This window comes from Oryctolagus cuniculus, chromosome 19 (assembly GCF_051225735.1).
Source record: "Oryctolagus cuniculus isolate XC-2025 breed Fujian yellow rabbit chromosome 19, ASM5122573v1, whole genome shotgun sequence".
NCBI classification, from domain to species: Eukaryota; Metazoa; Chordata; class Mammalia; order Lagomorpha; family Leporidae; genus Oryctolagus; species Oryctolagus cuniculus.
Window position 1 is genome coordinate 3,626,076 of NC_142885.1, and position 18,958 is coordinate 3,645,033.

The 18,958-nt window shown below is 72.2% G+C and overlaps 1 protein-coding gene across 1 annotated transcript; it reads right to left on the bottom strand.

The window, feature by feature from the left end:
* Positions 1-262: 262 nt before the first annotated feature.
* MICALL2 (MICAL like 2) lies at positions 263-13,576 on the bottom strand. Its single transcript, XM_070064273.2, has 17 exons — positions 13,306-13,576; positions 9,640-9,688; positions 7,298-7,439; positions 6,706-6,860; positions 6,127-6,242; positions 5,183-5,803; positions 3,226-3,446; positions 2,846-2,939; positions 2,491-2,639; positions 2,032-2,188; positions 1,594-1,645; positions 1,398-1,521; positions 1,228-1,318; positions 1,062-1,135; positions 657-771; positions 514-560; positions 263-415 (listed from the first exon to the last, which is right to left on the bottom strand). The coding sequence occupies exons 1-17, from the start codon at positions 13,446-13,448 to the stop codon at positions 339-341; spliced, it is 2,427 nt and encodes an 808-aa protein (XP_069920374.2). The 5' UTR covers positions 13,449-13,576; the 3' UTR covers positions 263-338.
* Positions 13,577-18,958: the final 5,382 nt, after the last annotated feature.

Genomic DNA, 18,958 nt, shown 5'->3' on the forward strand with positions numbered 1-18,958 from the left:
GGGAGAGCAGAGGTGGGGGAGGGCAGAGGTGGGGGGCAAGAGCAGAGGTGGGGGAGGGCAGTGGTGGGGGAGGGCAGTGGAGGGGGAGGGCAGAGGTGGGGGAGGGCAGAGGTGGGGGGAGAGCAGAGGTGGGGGAGGGCAGAGGTGGGGGGAGCAGAGGTGGGGGGAGGGCAGAGGTGGGGGAGAGCAGAGGTGGGGGGAGAGCAGAGGTGGGGGGAGCAGAGGTGGGGGAGGGCAGGGGTGGGGGAGAGCGAGGCGCGGCTCCGGCTTCCGTCAGTGCTTTATTGAGGACGCAGGGCCCCTGGCTGAGCGAGGGGCGGGGCGGGGCGGGGCGGGGCTCAGCCCGAGTGGCCGCTCTTGCTCTTCAGGGACCAGATCCTGGACAGGCGGAACTTGGACTTCTTCCTCTGCAGGCCTGGGGGGCGGGCAGCGGTGAGGCCGCGGGCAGGGGTGAGGCCGTGCCTGGTGCCCCGCGCTCCCAGCCCCCGGGCCCGGGCCCCAGCCCCGGCTCACCCAGCCCCTGGATGAGGTCCTGCAGCACCTGGTCCTCTTCCTGCTCCCTGCGGGCGGACGTGGGATGAGTGAGGGGGCGGAGCGTGAGCAGCGGGAGGGGCGGGGCGCGGCGTGAGCACACAGGGCAGCCCGGCCCCGCCCACCTGAGCCGGTCCTGGTCCAGGAGGTCGATGATGTCACTGCGGTCATTCACGGTGCTCAGGTACCGGGTCAGCAGCTCCTGCTCCCGCTGCCGGTCGCCCAGGGACTTCAGCCCCTCTGCAGGCAGCGGGGAGGGGCTGTCAGTGGGGGCGTGGGAGGGGTCTCCGTCCCAGTGCCCAGGGGCGGAACAGCTGTGACCACCGCGCTGGGACCCTCCCCTCCCCTCCCCCACCACGTGGCCCTGGGTGCCACGGTGCAGGGTCCCACTCCAGGGAAGGACACGTGGGGGCTGCAGGGACCGGGCCACCCCAGGCACCCCAGGCCAGGAAGCAGTCACCGCTGGCCGCCACTGGCCCACCGAGCCTGGCTCCCGGGGACACCGCCTGGGTGGGCGGCGGGGGACGCACCGGGCTTGGCCATCAGCCGGCGCAGCTGGCCCTCGATGTCCAGCTGCTGCTCCTCCAGGCGCTGGTCCTTGGACCTGCGGGGCAGGGGCGGGGGGGTGGGAGGCCCGGCTGGCCCGGCCCGGCTGACCCGGCCCGGCCGCCCGCCCCCGCGCCGCCCGGCCCTCACTTGTACATCAGCTCCGACTCCAGCCTCAGCAGCAGCTGCTTCTCGTGGATGAGCTGGAACCAGTCCACCATGAGGCCGTCCTCCGTGTCATCTGCGGACGGGAGCCAGGTGTGCCGAGGGCGCCCGGTGCGGCGGGCCGGGCCGGGCGGGGGTGGGGGGCGGGCACTCACCGCCCTCGGCCGCCCGCAGCCGCTTCTCCAGCTCCACGCCCCTGAGCTCCAGCGCGTCCAGCTGCCGCTCGATGTCCAGCTGCTGCCGCTGGATCTCCTCCTCGGGGACGTAGCCGGGGTGCAGCTGGGGTCACACAGGGGTGAGCAGCGGCCAGGACCGGGCCCCCACGGCCCCCACGCCCGCCCGGCCACTCACCCGCACGGGGGACGTCACAGAGGGGGCAGCGGCGGTGGCTGGGCCCAAGGACCTCCCTGGGGTAGAGAACCGGCAGAGTGGGCTCCTGGGCCCAGGGCCACCTGGACGTGGCCAGAGGGGGTCTGAGCCCTCCCAGCCCCCACCTCTGGTGTCCCCTTCCCCAGCCCCACGGTGCCCAGTGGAGCACCACCCATGGACCCCGCCCCCACCCCGCCCCCGGTCGGCAGCTCCAGGCACCCCAGCCCATGAGCAAGCCTTGCACTGGCTCCAGGGGCTGTGTCCAGTCCTCCACCCGACCCAGGAGTTAGGGCCTGTGCCATCAAGGCTCCCCCCACCCGACTCTGGCCCCCAGTGAGCTCCTATGCACCCTGCAGAGCCCCGGGCACCCCCAGGGTGCAGTGGCCGGCTGCCCCGCCCACCCCGCCCACCCCCAGGGACCTGCCCTGTTCCTCCTTCCTGCTCGAAGCCGGGGCTCCCCGTCCTGAGGGCTCAGACTGCAGCCAGTCGGCAGAGACGTCAAGGCTGGCGGGCACGGTCAGTTTCCTCCGCTGGGACACGGAGGGGGATGCGGCTGGCGGTGCGGGCCGGGGAGGGGCTGGGGAGGAGACAGCCACCGTCAGCACCTCCCCCGCCACAGGCCTCCTGAGCCCCTGGCCACCTTCCGCCCAGCGTCCACCGGCCCAGTCCAGAGGGCCAGGGACCCTTTGAGGTCACACAGGAAGTGCACGGAGACGCACGCGGGTCAGAAGCGTGAGTGCCGGGAGCAAGCGTGCACTGTGCTGCACACGCACACGTCATACGCATGTGCAGGCGTGCGCAGGCAGGCACACACACACCCCTCCGGGGCTGCACCCTGCCCTAAGGGGAGGCAGGGGCCCTGGTGCCCACGCCTAGTACCTAGGAGGCGGGGCCCAGGGCTGGCGGGGCTTGGCGTCCGGTCCGGCCGCACAGGGGTCAGTGTGATCCGGACGTCCCCCTCGGAGCCGCCCGAGACCTTCCTGGGTGCGTCACCTGCCCGCGGCTGCGGCTGCGGCTGCTCCAGAGCCCTGGGCAGGGGCAGGAGGTCAGCCCCACACCCGGGACCCTGCTGGGCCCACAGGTGTGCTGACCCCAGGGCCGCGGGCCAGCCGCCTCCAGGGAGGGTACGGGCTCAGGCGCACCCCCTCCCCAGCCCAGGCCCCGGTCACCAGCATCGATTAGGCACCTGCTGCACGTGCCAGGCACCCCTCAGAGCCCCCCACCCTGCCCTCACCTCCGGGCCGGGCTCCTCCGAGCGTCCACCGGCTTGAGGTGGGCCCTCCACCCCGCAGGCCCGTCCTGGGCTTCCTGGGGGCTGGTGCCTGGGCCTGTGTGAGGACCAGGAATCGGTCACGGGGGTCGGGGGGGGGAAGGTGGCCCCACCCCCAACCCACCTCCTGCAGCTCCCGCCCCGTCCCAGAAGCCCCCACAGCAGCCAGGCACAAGGGCAGGGCGTGAACAGGTGGTCCTGGGGGCGCTGCCCCGACTCCATGAGCACGGGGTGAGGGGGCACGCCGAGGGGGGCAGCTGTGGAAGCGGGAGGCAGCCTGGACACCGAGCAGACCCTGGGCAGGCGGGGGTGACCCCCTGCACCCAGGCCCACCCGCCCCTTACCCTGTGCTGTCGGGGGCTCCGGCCTCGTCCCTGTGGGCACAGCCGCGTGCCCCCTGCCCGCCCGGGGCGAGGGGGATGCTGTCGAGGGGTGGCCCACACTCACAGGGGCTGGCGGCTCCGTCCTTGTCGCTGGGCGGGGGGCCTGGGGCGGAGGCTTGGCAGGGGGGCTGCCTTCCGTTTTGGGATGGGGATTCGGGGCAGAGCAGGTGGCTGGGGAGGGCCTGTGGGCGGGGGTGCAGGCGTCAGGCCCCAGGCCCTCCCCCTACCACCCCGGGCAGAAGCCCCCCTGCCCATGCCGCCCGGTTCCCAGTGAGGGGCGGCCTTGGCACAGGCGCGGGTGTCGGATTTCACCAAATCCCGGGTCAGCGGAGACGGCGGTGTCCCAGCCAGGGCCAGGGCGGATATCTCCCTGGGTGCCCAGCTCCGTCCCAGGGGACTCAGGGCTCGGGCCCCGCAGCTCCGTGCGCAGGAAGTGAGGCTGGGGCAGGCGGGGCCCGAGCAGGTGCTGTGTCCCTGTCCCCTCTGCTTCCCCCAGTACTGGGCCCAGCGCTGGCCAATCCCCAAGAGGAGCTGGGACCTCCACAGCCAGACCCCCCAGAACACCCTGTCCCCAGTCCCTGTCCCCAGTACACCCTGTCCCCAGTCCCTGTCCCCCAGAACACCCTGTCCCCAGTCCCTGTCTCCCAGTCCCTGTCCCCAGTCCCTGTCCCCCAGAACACCCTGTCCCCAGTCCCTGTCCCCAGTCCCTGTCCCCCAGAACACCCTGTCCCCAGTCCCTGTCCCCAGTCCTTGTCCCCAGTCCCTGTCCCCAGAACACCCTGTCCCCAGTCCCTGTCCCCAGTCCCTGTCCCCCAGAACACCCTGTCCCCAGTCCCTGTCCCCAGTCCCTGTCCCCCAGAACACCCTGTCCCCAGTCCCTGTCCCCCAGTCCCTGTCCCCAGTACACCCTGTCCCCAGAACACCCTGTCCCCAGTCCCTGTCCCCAGAACACCCTGTCCCCCAGAACACCCTGTCCCCAGTCCCTGTCCCCTGGTCCCTGTCCCCTGGTCCCTGTCCCCAGTCCCTGTCCCCAGAACACCCTGTCCCCAGTCCCTGTCCCCAGAACACCCTGTCCCCAGTCCCTGTCCCCAGTCCCTGTCCCCCAGAACACCCTGTCCCCAGTCCCTGTCCCCAGTCCCTGTCCCCAGAACACCCTGTCCCCAGTACCTGTCCCCCAGAACACCCTGTCCCCAGTCCCTGTCCCCCAGTCCCTGTCCCCAGTCCCTGTCCCCAGAACACCCTGTCCCCAGTCCCTGTCCCCAGTCCCTGTCCCCAGAACACCCTGTCCCCAGTCCCTGTCCCCAGTCCCTGTCCCCAGAACACCCTGTCCCCAGTCCCTGTCCCCAGTCCCTGTCCCCCAGAACACCCTGTCCCCAGTCCCTGTCCCCAGTCCCTGTCCCCAGAACACCCTGTCCCCAGTACCTGTCCCCCAGAACACCCTGTCCCCAGTCCCTGTCCCCAGTCCCTGTCCCCTGGTCCCTGTCCCCAGTCCCTGTCCCCAGTCCCTGTCCCCCAGAACACCCTGTCCCCACTCTGCTGCCTCCATGGCACCAGCGGCTGACAGGTGGCAGCTACAGATGGAGCAGAGACACCCCCACCCCCCAACAAGGGGCAGCAGGCAGCACAGCCAGCCTGGACTGGGGTCTCCTTCCCCCTGGGCCGCTGGAGGCAGAGGGAGGGGTCTGTGGTAGAGCCTGGAGCCCCCAGCAGCTGTCGGGGGGCCGCACACTCACCCGCTGGACACCGCCTCCCCAGGCTCCTCCGGCCCCTCCAGACAGGCCGACTGCGGCCCACCCATGACCCCCCGCTACCTCCTCCCCAGAGTGCACCCAGGGGCAGGTGCGGGTGGGGCTTCTCCGCCGAGCGCCCCCCCAGCTGTTCCCCAGCCCTGGCCCCCGGGGCAGCGGCCGTCGCCCACCTGGCAGGTGCGTGAGTGTCAGCCGACAGCCCGGGCAGGGCTTTCCTGAGGAGGCTCAGCGCTTGCTCCCTGCTGCTGTCCCTGGGAGCGGCGGCGGGGCCGGGGGCTGCCGGCAGCTCCAAGAACTTCTCCTGCGCCTGCTGGGTCCTGGAGGCCAGCGGGGTCCGGGCGGGGGGCCCCGCCGTGCCTGCGGGCTCCGAGCCGGGGCTGGGCCTGAGCTTGGGCGGGACAGCAACCTCTCGGGGTGCTGGTGGCGTGACCGGGCGCGGGTCCAGAGTGCCGGGGGACAGGGCAGGGCGGGAGGCCACCGCCACCGTGCCCCAGCCGGCCGGGGAGCTGTTGGTTACGCGGGCGCTGGCGCTGGTGGTGGCCACGGGAGTCGACACGTGGACGCGGGACGAGGTGGTAGTTGGAGGCCCAGAGGAAGAGCCCACCGCCGCCAGCCCGTTTGCCTCCTGGGCCTTCCTCGGGGTGCTGAGGGACCCCGAGCCCAAGGGGGCGGCCCCCTGCTGTCTGGGGGCCACACCCCGCAGCGGGGAACCAGAAGAGCTGGCTCCCGGGTGGTGGCCCGCGGAGGGGGGCACGCCCGGCTCTCCGGTGCTGGGGCGTGGCGGCTTGGACCTGCGGGGAGAACGCTGGGCTGGCGGCCACTCGTCCACTCGTCCACTCACTCACCCCTGCCGGGGCACGAGCCCACGGACGCCCGGGTCTACCCTGGGCCGGCGACTCATCCCACACACGCCTCCTCTCGGGGGTCTTTGCCCAGAAAGCGCCCATGCGTGTCGGCAAAGGGGCACATGCGCCCGCACGTCGGACGCGCGCCCACTCCCTCACAGTCACCCCAAGCCCCGCCCCCGCAGGGCTGCCGCTGCTCGCCCGCAGGAGCCCCCCCTCCAGCCGGGAGGCGCGGTGGGCGGGGGCTGCCGAGGCAGGGGCGGGCCTACCTGAAGCAGCTGCGGTGGTACAGCTTCCCGTCAGCCAGGTGCCGCTGCACCAGGTGCACGTGCAGGCCGCAGATGGCACAGAGGCTGCTGACCAGGCCGCCCACCGACGCCGGGCCCTGCGGGCGCCAGGAGCCGCTGAAGCCGCCCACATCCCCGGCGCCCCCGCGGCCAGCGCCCGGCCTCCTGACAGCCCGGAGCCCGCACGCCGACTCCAAGGCCGGGGTCGCCAGCCTGGCCCTGGAGCGGGAGCGTGGGCCCCACTACAGTGGACCGCAGGGCACCTCGCTCCGCTCCCCGAGGGCCGAAGTAGCAGCCCAGGGCCAGCAGGGGGCGCACACTCACAAGTTATCACCGGGTCTCCGCGGGTGCCCCAGCTCCCGCAACCGGCCAGCACTGCCCACCGCACCTCGGCTGGAGCCCGGGGCGGGTCCACACCCTGTCCCACCCGCAGGGTCAGCCTGGGCCTCGGTCTACCCGTCATCCCCACCTGGACGTTAGCCCTGGGCAGGCTCTTGGCCACAGGCAGCGGGGGCCTTGCCCTGACCCCGGGGAACCCCCCAGGGGCCCCGGGGCACTCACAGCCTTTGGGGGTGGGCCCTCAGCAGCCCCATCCTTCCTGGGCTCTCTGGGGCCTGCCGGGGTGGGGGCGGGGGCCGGCTGGGGCGGCGCCTTCTTCTCCGTGGGCTCCTCAGCCGAGTTCCCCGGGGGCCGCTTCACACCAGCGATGCCCCCAACTGGAAACGGGGGTCGGGGGTCGGCAGCCTGCACCCGGCTCCCGCAGGGGTCCCCGTGTGGGGAGGGCAGGGAGGACGCCCTGGCCTGGGCGGGGCGGGGCTGCCCTGCGCCCACACCGGTTCCGGGGATTTCTGGGGCAGCGGAGGAAAGTGGGGTGGGGGCCACCGGGGCCTGCCCTCCCCTGCCCAGCACGGCCGGGCCCACTGGGTCCGAGTCCTGGCACCCTTGCCCTGAGGGTGGGAGTGGGCTGAGGGGGGACCAGGCCCTGACAGGGCCCCGGGACCCCTCCCCCCGCTTCACGTGTCAGCCGTGCTGGGCACCAGAGGGCCAGGGGCCAGCAGCAGGGGCGGGGCTGCGGGCCCCAGTGGCTCGGTGGGGGCGGGGCTGTGGTCCCAGCGGCTCGGGGGCGGGGCCCCAGGGCGGGGGCGGCACTCACTGGGGGAGCGGCCGTGGAAGTAGTTGTAGTACTGGGAGACGTAGGTCAGGATACTCAGGCGGTCCGGAACCTTCAGGGCCACCATGTCCTCGGCGTCCAGCAAGGCGGGGATGCCCAGCTTCTCCTCCGCCACGCTGAAGGCCTGGGGGCGGGCAGAGTCCGGGGTCCAGGCTGCAGCCCCCCTCCTCGGGCAGGCACCAGCTCACCGGGGAGGGGTCCCGAGACCAGAGACAGCCCAGACAGGAGCGGCTCGAGGTCCGGCCTCGGCTTGCCCATCTGCAGTGGACGCGCAGTCCTGCCGGGCCTGGGCGGGTTCTTGGGGCCACAGCCCTGGCCCTGGGGTCCTGCCCCACCCGGGCCCTGAGCAGGGTGGACACCCGGCGGGCGACTCAGCCCTCCCTGGGGACAAGCGGGGACACGGAGGTGGCTGGGCCCTGGGAGCCCAAGCCAGGGGCGGGGGACATCTGATACTGAGCCTGGAGGCGGCACTCACAGAGCCCCTGCTGCACGCGGGCACGAGGCCCCTCCCAGCCGCCACCCCCCGGCTCCCTCCAGCGCAGCTCCCAGGGGCTCCCTGTCCCTGCCCCCCCCCTGAGGTCCCCACTGTCCCTGACTGGGCTGCTCACGGGGACCCGGGTTACAGAGGCCTCCACGGCCCTGCTCTCAGTGCAAGGCCAGGGCGGGGGTCCCCTCCCCCCCACCTCTGCTCAAAGCCCCGCCTTGCAGCCTCCCTCCCCCCCCCCGGGGGACTCCCACTCATCTGCCCCCTCGGGGGGGGGCCCTGCCTGTGGTCACTGCGGTTCTGTCCCCCTCCCAGCCACCCCCCATCACCCGAGAGTCCGGAAAATTCCCCCACGTAAAAGGTCACGGCCTGGCCGCCTCTGCTGGCCGCAGCCCATCTCTCGTCCCTCTTAAAGCAAAACTCCCAGAACAGAACACTCGCTGCCCCGGCCGGGCAGGCTCCCCAGAGCCACTGCCCTCGCCCCACACTGACCCTAAACACGGGCCCCCACAGGCCCGCCCCACCTCACCCCTCGGGGCCCCCAGGACTGGCCCTCCCACGGCCACACAGGGAGCGGCCCCAGCCGGTCCTGGCCAGCTGCAGCCGGGCCGCCCCAGCCCCAGAACCATGCAGTGTCCACTCCCCTATGCTGGCCGCGGCACCCCGCGTGCCCCTCAGCGCCCCTAACTTGAGCTCCAATTCTAACCGGTCGGGAAGGTCTGACCCCCAGGGACGCCAGGCCTGGAGCAGGGGCGTGGACGGGCGACCCTTTCAGGTTATTCTGCGGTGGGGCGGGATTCGGACCCAGCGCCCACCTGGGCCCCCACCTCCCACAGCCTTGCTCAGCCTTGGGCAGAGTGGGCTGAGCCCCTGCAGGCCATGGCGGGGGCAGCACCTCCTGCCCCTCATTCCCCCACCAAGGACAGAGGGGGCCCGGGCGGCAAGACCGGAGGCCACTTCCAGGACGTGGAGGTTACCCAGCTGGGAACCCCCGGGACAGAGACTGGGAGTGGGGCACAGGTGCCGGGCGGGGTGGGGGCAGAGCAGGTGGGCTGGGGTGGGGGCGGAAGGGGGCAGTGGGCTGGGGGCAGAGGGCTGGAGTGGGGGCTGGGCAGGAGCAGAGGGCTGGGGTGGGGGCAGGCGGGGGGGCAGTGGGCTGGGGTGGGGGCAGACGGGGGGCAGTGGGCTGGGGTGGGGCAGACGGGGGCCAGTGGGCTGGGGTGGGGCAGATGGGGGGCAGTGGGCTGGGGTGGGGGCAGACGGGGGCCAGTGGGCTGGGGTGGGGGCAGGCGGGGGGGCAGAGGGCTGGAGTGGGGCCGGGCAGGGGCAGAGGGCTGGGGTGGGGGCGGACGGGGGCAGAGGGCTGGGGTGGGGGCCGGGCAGGGGCAGTGGGCTGGGGTGGGGGCGGACAGGGGGCAGTGGGCTGGGGTGGGGACCAGGCAGGGTCAGTGGGCTGGGGTGGGGCAGGCAGGGGGGCAGTGGGCTGGGGTGGGGGCAGACAGGGGGCAGTGGGCCGGGGTGGGGGCAGACAGGGGGCAGTGGGCCGGGGTGGGGCAGGTGGGGGGGCAGTGAGCGGGGGGGCAGTGGGCTTGGGGGGCAGACGGGGGCAGTGGGCTGGGGTGGGGCAGGCGGGGGGGCAGTGGGCTGGGGTGGGGGCGGACAGGGGGCAGTGGGCTGGGGTGGGGGCAGGCAGGGGGCAGAGGGCTGGGGTGGGGGCGGACAGGGGGCAGTGGGCTGGGGTGGGGCAGGCAGGGGGGCAGACAGGGGGCAGTGGGCGGGGGAGCAGTGGGCTGGGGGGGCAGACAGGGGGCAGTGGGCTGGGGTGGGGCAGGGGGCTCACCAGTTTGTTGTTCTCATAAACGTTTTCCTTCTTGAGAGTGCTGAAGTCTCTGGAAGATACAGCGCTCACGTCCACAGCCGCCCAGGACCCGAGCAGGGGGGCAGGCGAGGGGGCAGGGGCCAGGAGGGGCCCCAGGCCCTGCCCAGCACCCCGGGGCCACCAGACGCCCAAGCAGGGGTCAGGAGAGGGGGCAGGGGCCAGGAGAGGCCCCAGGCCCTGCCCAGCACCCAGGCAGAGGTGACAGAAAGCAGGCGGGGGCAGGGGGCAAAATGGCCAGCCCAGGGTGGCCAGGACCACCCGGGGCGAGGTGGAACACGCAGCTTGGGCCACCTGTCACTGCCCGCCCCTCGGCTCCCTCACGCTCCTGCCCTCCTGGGGAGTGGGCACGGCCACGTCCTTGCTCAGGGAGGCACATGCGTAGCAGAGAGGCTGCCGCGGGCCACGGCGCTGGGGTCCAGACGCCAGGGACAGACCCTCAGGGCCTCAGAGGGTCCCAGGAGGCTTGCCCAAGCCGAGGCTCCAGGCGACTGGACAGCAGGGCCAGCCCAGGGCACAGCCCCCACCCCCCAGCACCTGGTCCCCGTGCACCCCCCCATATACACGCTCCAACACAGCCCGGATGCCCACATCCCTGGTCCGGCCCTGGCTCCCCTCGGATCCGGCTTCCTGCTGGTGCGCGGGGGGGGGGGGGGGGGCAGCAGTGACCCGTGGGAGACCCGGATGGAGCTCCAGGCTCCCGGGTCAGCCTGGCCCGGCCCTGGCAGTTGGGCCTCTGGGGAGTGGGTGCAAGATGTCTCTCCCTCCCTCTCAAGTTTCCCGCCTGAGGGCACGCCCGTGGCCTGTGGGAGGACCAGGGAGCCGGCCACACTGGGCGATACCAGCCCTGCAGGCGCCCGGGTTTGAGCCCCATTTACAGAAGGGCAGACCGTTCAGGCGGGCGGCTCCCCGACATGGAGACCACCGGGCACACGGGCCTTCTGTGCAGGGAGGGGGATGCCCGCTGGCAGCCCCCGCCCCGGGCTCAGAGCGCAGGAGGAGGGGACCAGGCGCCGGGGCCACCACGGCTGCCCAGGGCTGGACCAGCAGAGACCCCCCCCCTCACCGGACTCGCTCTCTCGGCACGGCCGAAGCGGTGACTCACAGGGTCTGAGACTCCTCCACGGGTCACGGGGTGACCCCGCGCCACGGCTGCCTCTCGCCCTCGCCCCCAGCTCTGGGGGCTCTGGGGGTGCACGCCCCTCCCCCTCCAGACTCCCCGAGGGCTGACCTCACGCTGCCTGTTTTCTGGAACAATCTGCAGCCCTGGGGGGTGGGGAGGGAAAGTCCCTGGCACCTCCAGCACATCTGGAGCTAATCCCAGCCGCCGGGGGCGGGGGCGGGGGCGGATGGAGCTGGAGGGGCTGGAGAGAGGGCTGATGGAGCCGAGGGGCCAGGGTGTCTGAGTGGACGGACATGGGAAGGGGATGAGGCCGCTGCGGGGTGACACGGGGACACCGGGACGGGCAGGGCCGAGCCCCAGCTCAGGAGGGGCTGGGCAGAGTGGGCCCGGGCGGAGGGCCGAGCCAGGGTTGGTTCTGGGCCGCCCACGTAGGTGGGCTGTGCCCCCGCCCGCCTCCCTCCGGGCAGCTCCGGCCAGCCTGGCAGGGAACAGAGGGCTTCTGTCCCCAGGCAGCTTCCTGCTGACCACAGGCCCTGTGCCACGGAGCCCAGCCCAGTCTGCTCTGACCCCGGAAGGGGGGGGCGCTGCCTCTGGGGCTTCTGGGTGGGGCACCCCATCCAGGCCTCTCCCATGCCCCTGAAGTCTGGGGAGCCACTGCCCCAGGCCCTGTCTCTCCAGCACCCCCGGTCAGGCCAGCCTCCCATGTGACTGCAAAGGCCCTGAGTGTCCACCCCAGGGAAGGGCTGCCCACTGGCTCCCCACGGGAGCCCGCCCCGCACCGGCTTCTGAGCTGTGATGTCACTGAGGAAGCAGCCCCCGCGGGCAGGCACCCGGAGGCCTCCCTGCAGGACCCCCCGCTCTGAGAGGCACAGGCGGGCTGACCCCAGCCCCGGCTGAGCAGGGGCGCAGGCCTCAGGGACCCCAGGTCTCCGCCCCTCCGGCCGCTGGCCTGGCGCCCGAGGCCTGTCCCCCACAGCTGCTCCCTGCCGGAGGCGGGGAACGCCCTCCGCACGCGGCAGGAAGCACTTCCTGGTGGCCACAGGTCAGGAAGTCCAGGTGCCGGCTGCCGGGCGTCTCAGGAGCAGGGGTGCTCGGCCTGGGTCTGCGGGGGCGGGGGGGGCTCACCCCTGTGCCCATCCCTCGGGGCTCCTCCCCGGTCACCATCTCCCCAAGAGGCCCGGCTGCTGGCGGGGGCAGTGGCACCCAGGCGCCCGCCCGGGCCGCTGTGGGGACGTGTGAGTGCCAGCGTGGGCCACAGCGCACGCGGGGGAACAGGTCCCAGCAAGCCCAGACGCGGAGCGGAACCCGGCTGTGTGCCGCGCAGCTCCGCAGGCTGAGCCCGCACCGGGCAGGGCCCTCTCGCCTCCCCCAGCTCCTGGCCCCGGTGCTGCCTCCTCCCCCGACTGCACGCAGGCACCCAGGAACTCCTGCGACCCGGCGTGCCCATCCGCTGCTGCCAATGAGACAGACGGCCCCACCCCCAGGGGCCGAGCTCCCGTGAGGAGAGAGAGAGAGAGAGAGAGAGAGAGAGAGAGAGAGAGAGTCTTCCATCCGCTGGTTCACTCCCCAGATGGCTGCAACAGCCAGAGCTGAGCCAGGAGCTTCCTCCAGGTCTCCCACGCGGGTGCAGGGGCCCAAGCACTTGGGCCGTCCTCCACTGCTTCCCCAGGCCACAGCAGAGAGCTGGATCGGAAGAGGAGCAGCCGGGACTGGAACCGGTGCCCACACAGGATGCTGGCACGGCACACGCGGCTTCACCCACCGCGGGCTTCCCCGGCCCCAAGCCACTGCCGCCTGAAATGCTTTGAGTTTTGATTCGCTTAGCTGTGCCCCGAAAGCTGCTCCCGCATTTGGGAGCCAAGGAGACCTGGCACGGTGGCCAGTGCTGGGGACGGGACGCGCACGGACGCCCTGTGTGCACGCTCGGGCGTGTGCGCCCGTGCTCGGCTGTGGGCACGCGCACCAGGCCCTGGACCCGCACAGGAGGCTGCTGGCCCTGTGCCCTGCTCCCCAGGAGCTGCCACACCCGGGACACCCCACAGCCACACGCGCCCCAGCGTCTTCTGCCCCCAAGGGCGAGGGGCAGAGGTCACACGGAGGCCCCAGGTGGCCCCACAGGCCCCCGGCACAACCTCGGGGCTGCAGCACGGCTCTGCCTCCTGGCCGGTGCGGCCGGGGCCTCAGTTTCCCTGTCTGCTTCCAGGGCGGACGCCCGTTTCCAGGAGGGGCCTGAGCTGCGGGTGGCCGTTTCCCGGGTCGCGGGACCCAGCCCAGGGCGTCCAGCTCTGTCCCAACTCACCCCAAGAACGTTCGTGGAGTGGACTCAGGGCCCACTCTCCACAGCTCCCGGGATAGGGACACCACCGCTTCCACGCAGGGGCCCCGCTCGGCCGCCGCCCCTCCCTCACAGCGCCCCTGCGCTCCCAGGGCGCCGGCTCGGGAGAGGGGCGGGACCCGGCCCCTGGCCCCCGGCCCCCGGCCCCGGCCCCAGGGCCGCACGCACTCACAGCAGGTCAGGCCGGTGGCGGTGCAGGATGGCGCAGAAGGCCAGGCCGTCGCGGAACGACGTGGTCATGTTGGTGATACACACGTCCCGGTAGCCCTCGCACTGCTGCCGGCACCATTGCTGCAGCGCGTGCAGCGCGGCCATGAGGGCGGCGGCGGCCCGGGCCGCTCGCACGGACGCACGGACGCACGGACGCACGGACCGGCCGGCGGCTGAGCTCCAGCCGAGCCGGCGGACGACGGGGAAGCGGCCACCGCCCCCAGCGCGCTCCGACCCGCCGGCCACACCCCCAGGCCACGCCCCCACGCCTCCGGGCCTCGGCACAGGCTCCAGCCCCGCCAGACCACGCCCCGCGCGCAGCCGGGCCCCGCCCCAACACGGTTCCCGCCCTGGAGAGGCCACGCCCCCACAATGCCCGGACCCCTAGCGGGCCACGCCCCCTCAAGGCTCCGACCCCGGGCGGGCCACGCCCCCGCTCGCTGAGCCGCGCCCACCGCCCGCGTCCCGGGACGGGGCCGAGGTGTGGCCGCCCGGCGGCGCCGCCCGCCCGCTCCCTGCCGAGGCCCGGGTTCCGTCTCGCACCATCCGCGCCCCGCTGCCCGGGCAGTGCAAGGAAAGGCGGGCGACGGCCGGGGAAGCCGAGCTCCGACAGACCGCCTCGGGGTCTCCGCGGGGCTTCCCGGCACGGCGGACGCCGGAGGTTCCCGGGCCTCCCGGTTAGCTTCGTTCCCCAGGCTTCCGCTCCGGGCGTCGTTTTTAAATTTTCTTTCTTGAGAAGCGGAGACGGAGAGGGCGCTCCTCCACGCCAGTCACTGCCCAGGCAGGGCCAGGAGCTGGGAGCCCCGCGAGGACCCAGGGACCTGGGCCGTGCCCGCTGCCTCCCGGGGTGCCCGTTAGCGGGGTGCAGCCGGGGCTGGGCCCCCGGCACTGCCATGTGGGGTACGGGCAGGGTCTCCACCGCTAGGCCAAAGCCTGGTCCTCACGCTAAACATTTGGCACAGCCATCAAGGGCAATGCCCCCACCCCCAGTCTTCTTGGGAACCCTGTGTGTGGCCATCCCCCCCAACTCCCCCCCCCCGTGGGCTGGACCAACACCAGAAACAGGAGCTGACCCCCCCCACACACACACACACAGCCCCCAGGGCGCGTCTAGAAGTTCTGTAAGTGGCCCCCGGGGAGTTGCCTGCTGCCCAGTCCCCGACTGGCCCCAAGGCTCCCCGAGGGGACAAAGGGCAAAGCCGTGCCTGCCCTCAGGGCAGCCGTTGGGAGAACCGGAAAAGCCGGTCTGGAGGGGCGGGGCTGCGTCCTGGAATTGCCTCCCCCCTCAGCCAAGGCCACTAGTGCTTCCTGGGGCACTGAAGAGCCCCCCATCACCCCCAAGGAAGGGGCCGGGATATCCCAGTGCCCCCACCGCTCCCCCTGCCCACTCGGCCCACCCCTGGCCCCCACCCAGCAGCCCAGCCTGGGCTGAGTAGTCCTGCTCCTTACCCGGCTCCCCATGCGTATCACCCGGCCCTGGCCCTGCCTGCGAGCTCGAGCCCACGCGTGCCCCGTGGGCGGCCTGTGCGGTCCCCTCCCCCAGGGGTCGCCCAGACACACAGCGGGTACTCAGTAAGCACAGGGGACACGCTCACACCTGAGCCCACAGGTGAGGCACAGCTAAGAGCTACACAGACCCCCAGGGGAGTGGGTGGAGACCCCAGACTCTAGAAAGCTTAGGGACTGGGCCGGCACACTGCCCGGGTTAGCCTGCTGCCTGCAGTGCCGACATCCCCCGTGGGTGCCCGTTCCTGTCCAGCCCCTTGCTATGGCCCAAGTGGGAGACCCAGGAGCTCCTGGCTTCAGCCTGCCCTCTGCGGCCATCTGGGGACTGAACCAACTGGGACAAAGGCCCGGCCCCTTGGCTGGACACCTGCAGGAGCTGGCTGAGCAGGGCCGGCCACTCTTAACACAATGCCAGCGGGGCGGAAGTCCACCCCCGGCTCTCGTTTTGCTCGTGGTCCTGACCATGGCCGACCCCACCGCTGCCCTGCAGGTGCCCAGCATGCTGCGGCCCCAGACCCTGGCACCGCTGTTTGCCCCGCGGGGAGGGGCCCCCAGCTCCTCCATTTCTGGTCAACACTGCCGTCCCATGGGGGCCTCTCCTGACCATGCTGTTAAACACCACAGCCACCCCTCTCTCCTTCACTGTCCACCCCCGCTCCTAGCAAGTGCCAAGTATACAGCAGGCGCTCAGGGACCACCACCCCACCAGGGGCCCACAGTAGGCGCTCAGGGACCACCACCTCCCCCAGGGGCCCACAGCAGGTGCTCAGGGACCACGACCCCCCCCCAGGGGCCCACAGCAGGTGCTCAGGGACCACCACCCCCCCAGGGGCCCACAGCAGGTGCTCAGGGACCACCACCCCCCCAGGGGCCCACAGTAGGCGCTCAGGGACCACCACCCCCCCCAGGGGCCCACAGCAGGCGCTCAGGGACCACCACCTCCCCTAGGGGCCCACAGCAGGTGCTCAGGGACCACCACCCCCCCAGGGGCCCACAGCAGGTGCTCAGGGACCACCACCCCCCCAGGGGCCCACAGTAGGCACTCAGGGACCACCACCTCCCCTAGGGGCCCACAGGAGGTGCTCAGGGACCACCACCCCCCCAGGGGCCCACAGGCCTGAGCTCGTGGTGCAGCCACGGCCCCTGCAGGCTGGTGGGCAGCCGTCTAGGGTCTGAGCCCATCAGATGGACAGGGACGGGATGGGGGGGCCCACGTGCTTGTATGAGCAGCTGGGGGGATGGCAGTGGGGGCCCTTCAAGAGAGGGACCCTGCTGGCACCGACACCAGACCTGGGCCTTTGGAGAAGGGGAGACGCCAGGCAGGTGCAGGTGAGACCCCAGGGAGGAGCTGCTGCCCACTGGTCGCGCCCTGCAGGCCCCCGCCGGCTCCCCACAGCAGAGGGGCCGTGACCCCCAAGGCCATGGCCCAGAGTAACAGCGCCGTCCTGGCCGGGCGGCAGTCGGCACCCGGCACCCCCCCATTATTAATGGCGTTCCTGAACTGTAGCAGCCGACGTCGCACACAATGCGCTATAAATATTTGATCCCGCATCCGCAGCCCGCCATCCATCATTTATAACGGCTTACAGAAACATTATAAAACATTTACCGCGCGTTTATAGATCATTTTCGGCTACGACGACGATGTGTTATAAATGCATTATTAATCCTCACACCATTTGTAGGGGCCTCTTGTCGGGGGGCCCGGCCTGCCCGAGGCGGGGTGCCCTTGGCCAGCGGTGGCAGGCCACGTGCACCCTGTGCGGGTGCTGGCCGCCGTGGGGGCTCAGGGACCAGAGGCCACCTGCCCAGCGGCTGCGGTGGCCACACGCCGTGGCCCTGGGCTCCTGGGACCTGGGACAAAGAGGCCGGGTTGGGAGGTGTTGGTCCCGGGGCCAGCAGCAAGCCAGGGGAGCGGACGGCGGCCTGCCCAGGGTCAGCTCCCCTTCCCAGGGAGGGGCGGCTCCTCCCCAACTCCCCCTCCTCTCAGGGCCTGGTTCCCTTCCTGGACCAGCACCCACAGAGCCCCGTGTTCCCCACCGCCCCTCAGGTTCCATTTCTGACCACCGGCTGAGGCCCCCACAGGGAGCAGAGGCCCAGGCACCTGGGGGGACCCCAGCGCACCTGGCAGGGCCACTCTCCCAGGAAGCCAGGGAGGAGAGCATAGGGCCAGGACCCCCTGGGCAGCTCCAGCCCCCAAGGTGTAAAGTTCAGGGTGCTCCCTGCCCGAAAGTGAAAGCCGGGCGGCAACTCCGAGGCCGGGTGGAAGCAGGGCCCCCTGCCCCGTGCAGACACTCGCCCACCCCGGGGCCTGGCCTTCCAGCCTCCCTGGCCTCTGCACTTCTCAGGCCTAGAGCACGACCCTGACCCTGACCCCGGGAACACGGTTCCGCTCACGGCCCTGCCACTGGGACCCTCAGTCCGACATGGTCTGCTCAGGCCGTCCCCTGCAGGGCTGAACACGTGGTTAGCCACAGCCACCTCGTGGGCGCTGGAGCAAAACCGCCAGGTCCCCAGCCCAACAGCAGCGCTTGGCCACACCCCCCACCTGCCTGCCTCAGAGAGAGCAGGTGTGTGTGAGCCAGGCCGTGCCTGGGGACGGGGGCCCACACCCAGGCCAGTGGGCCAGGGGCTGCCTGAGGCAGGTGCTCAGAGCCAAGGCAGGGGAGGCTCAAGAATGCAGCTCACCCCCGGCCTCACCTGACTGGAAGATGCCCCCACCCTGCCCTGCCCTGCCCCCAGGGGGACGCCTTCATGGAGCAGCGGCCAGGTCCAGAGCCTCTGACGGGGCCTCCTCTGAGCCACGCTCTGGTCTGGGGGTCAGACAGGGCACAGGGCAGAGACACGGGGGGGCAGGCAGGGGCCCCAGGCCCAGCCACGCGCTGCTGTGCCCGCAGAGCCGGGCGGCACAGGGCAGCGGGTGCTCGGCTCCTGCCCGCTGCCTCCCCACGGGCAGGGCCATCTCCCCACGCAGGCCGCAGCTCGCAGCACACTGCCCCAGGCCCCGGTGGGCCCGGCGGAGATGGTGGTGGCCAAGGCGAGTACACTCGCTTCCCAGCCCCACTGCCCTGTGCAGGCCCTCCCAGGAGGAGCGCCCCACAGGTGAACCACAGAGGGCTGTGTGGTGCCGAGGACCCAGGCAGCCAGGCCATGACGGCAAGGGGACCGCAGACCTGGGCCCCAGCCTGCCCTCCCTTACCACCAAGCCCCACGGTCCCACCCTGCCCATTCCTAAGGGGGGGCACCACCCAATCCACGGGCGGCTCTGGATCTGGGGGGCCCCCAGGAGTGCAGGGTGTGCAGGTGCCCAGGCTCAGGGCAGGAGCCGCCCGTGCTGGGCCGCCCCGGGAATCCCTGCCCTCCCTGGGCCGTGTGTGTGCAACCCACGAGCAGCCCCACAGCCCCGCAACGTGGGGTGCCAGGGCCAGAAAAGCCGAGGGCAGGCACACCTGGTAAGGGACAGGCAGCTCCGTGCAGGGGTGGGGGCTGTGCCGGTACCCCTGTCCCTGCAGGACCCCGGGGGGCCAGCTGAGAGGAAACCACTCAGCCATGGTTCTTACCCCTCCCTCCTCGACCCAGGCCCTCCCAGAGCGGCCTGTTGTCCCCTGGGAGCCAGCACAGGCATGGACGCCTGGCCCTGGCACGTGCAGGGAGAGTGGACAGGTGAGCCGAGCAGGTCCGAGGTCCTCAGGAGATGTGAGCAGCTGAGCTCAAAGGCCAGGCTGGGGTGCGGCCTGCTGCCTGCCCTGCCCCCTGTAGGGCCCCAGGATGGCTCCTGGGCAGGCACCCCCCAGGGGCTCCTCTGGCTGAGTGCCCTCCCGCGGGGCCTGGGAAGGGTGTCAGTCTTCAAGCCACAGTGCCCCCTGGTGGCCTCCATGGGCCCAGCAGCCAGAGTAAATCCAGCCTAGGGAGCGCGGGCCCCAGGCGCCTGTGGGGCGGACAGGTCACTGTGGGTGCCAGCGGGGTCCCTGCTGTGGTGAGGGTGGGGCAGCTTTAGCCCATTCGAGGGGGGGAGGCCGCCAGCCAGGGGAGAAGCGCTGGAGGCGCGGTGTCCGTGCCACTCGGACACACTCGCCAACCCCACAGCCGCACCCTGGGGACACTCACGG

Bases quoted from the DNA above. Each gene is read 5' to 3' on its own strand.
- MICALL2 (XM_070064273.2), bottom strand. From the start codon at position 13,448: ATGGCCGCGCTGCACGCGCTGCAGCAATGGTGCCGGCAGCAGTGCGAG. The intron at 6,861-7,297 runs GTGAGTGCCGCC...CCCCGTTTCCAG, and splicing joins CTTCCACGGCCGCTCCCCCA to TTGGGGGCATCGCTGGTGTG. The intron at 772-1,061 runs GTGCGTCCCCCG...CGCTGCCTGCAG, and splicing joins CCGGCTGATGGCCAAGCCCG to AGGGGCTGAAGTCCCTGGGC.